Source organism: Sphaeroforma arctica (assembly GCF_001186125.1).
Source record: "Sphaeroforma arctica JP610 unplaced genomic scaffold supercont1.891, whole genome shotgun sequence".
Taxonomy (NCBI): Eukaryota; class Ichthyosporea; order Ichthyophonida; genus Sphaeroforma; species Sphaeroforma arctica.
In genome coordinates, this window is record NW_014039667.1 from 3628 (window position 1) to 4984 (window position 1357).

Sequence of the window (1357 nt, forward strand, 5' to 3'; positions counted from 1 at the left end):
ACGGGCCAAAGGCCCACGGGGCAAGTCAAACCGGTTTTTTTTTGTATTTTCTAGATTTGTTTTTCAAACAACAATGCTAAAATAGTAAATAATACAAAACACGACAAACAACAACTTGGAGGCCCGGAGCCCGGAACCCGGAGCCCGGAGCCCGGAGCCCGGAGGGCGGAGTGGCGGTCTGGCGAAAGTCCCAAACGATCATATAGTTACGATATTGTAAACATATAAATTAACTCGCACAAACGATAAAAATATCATATTGTTCCTATTTAAATTTACACACGACGCGCAATCACAAAATGGTTTCTAGAATCATCGCATCCGCCGCATTAGTTGCTCATACTTTTGCCTCATCTATTGTTGCGAGACAGACTGTCAACGCCACTGTAGAAGTAAATAGTACCAACGCCACTGTAGGAGTAAATAGTACCATGGTCAACATAGCATCATTCTGTACAGAAAACACGGCCACGTGTGATACTTACGACTTTTGTCAAACCAAGGTCGATGAGCTTACGAACTTACCGTACTGCGACTCTATCAGCACCGTGATTGAGGCTTACAACGATGCTATTTGCATTACTGAACCCGTAGAGATTACTTGTGATGCCGACTTGCTCTGCAAGTGGAGCACCTCGAAAGGGAAGTGTGTAGGAGATAATGAGAGTATCACTATTGTATACGAGGGTGAGAACGTTACTATCTCCAACGAGGGAGTGGCCCCACAGAACGGAACATACGAGCATGCTCCATCATACTGTCGCACATTCACCACAGAGATCGCCTGCGACGCCGTTGTTGGCGTGTGTGAGTGGGAGCTTGCTGACAATGTCGAGACATTCGCAGATGAGTGTGGAACAAAGAAGAAGACCATCACTAACACCAACCAGCTAGTATGCACTGGTCTTGAAGATGCTGCTTGCGGCGCTGATTTGCGCTGTGAGTTCGGCAATGAGACAGAAGGCTGCTTGGGTAGCGAGAAGATGTTCCTCCTGCCAACCGCAATCTAAATTTAAATACGATGCAAAAATTGTTCAATCAATAAAACCATCATATCTTTTATTAACTGTAAAACATTCTTTGTCGCTATGTATGTTGGTGTTTTTTTACTGTACGTATATGCATACGCTAAAGTATGTAAGACGCCAGAACCTCGACAAATTTTAATATCGTTACAGTCTTGTCTAATTGTTCATAATATCCTGTTGAAGACGCATGGATGTTCGGATTTGGGAACTTTTATCAGCAAGTCAATGAGTGGACAGTTCTATGACTGTATTTTGAACGATAAGATATCACAGGGGATCTGTTCCCTATATCGTTCAGCTAATTGCTGACTGAGTATGTAGTGGCTGGA

The 1357-nt window shown here is 43.7% G+C and overlaps 1 protein-coding gene across 1 annotated transcript; it reads left to right on the top strand.

The window, feature by feature from the left end:
* Window positions 1–299: 299 nt before the first annotated feature.
* On the top strand, window positions 300–1010 carry SARC_09119 (hypothetical protein; the record flags this gene model as incomplete). The annotated part of the gene is made up of 1 exon (XM_014296871.1): window positions 300–1010. The coding sequence occupies one exon, from the start codon at window positions 300–302 to the stop codon at window positions 1008–1010; it is 711 nt and encodes a 236-aa protein (XP_014152346.1).
* Between the last annotated feature and the right edge of the window lie 347 nt (window positions 1011–1357).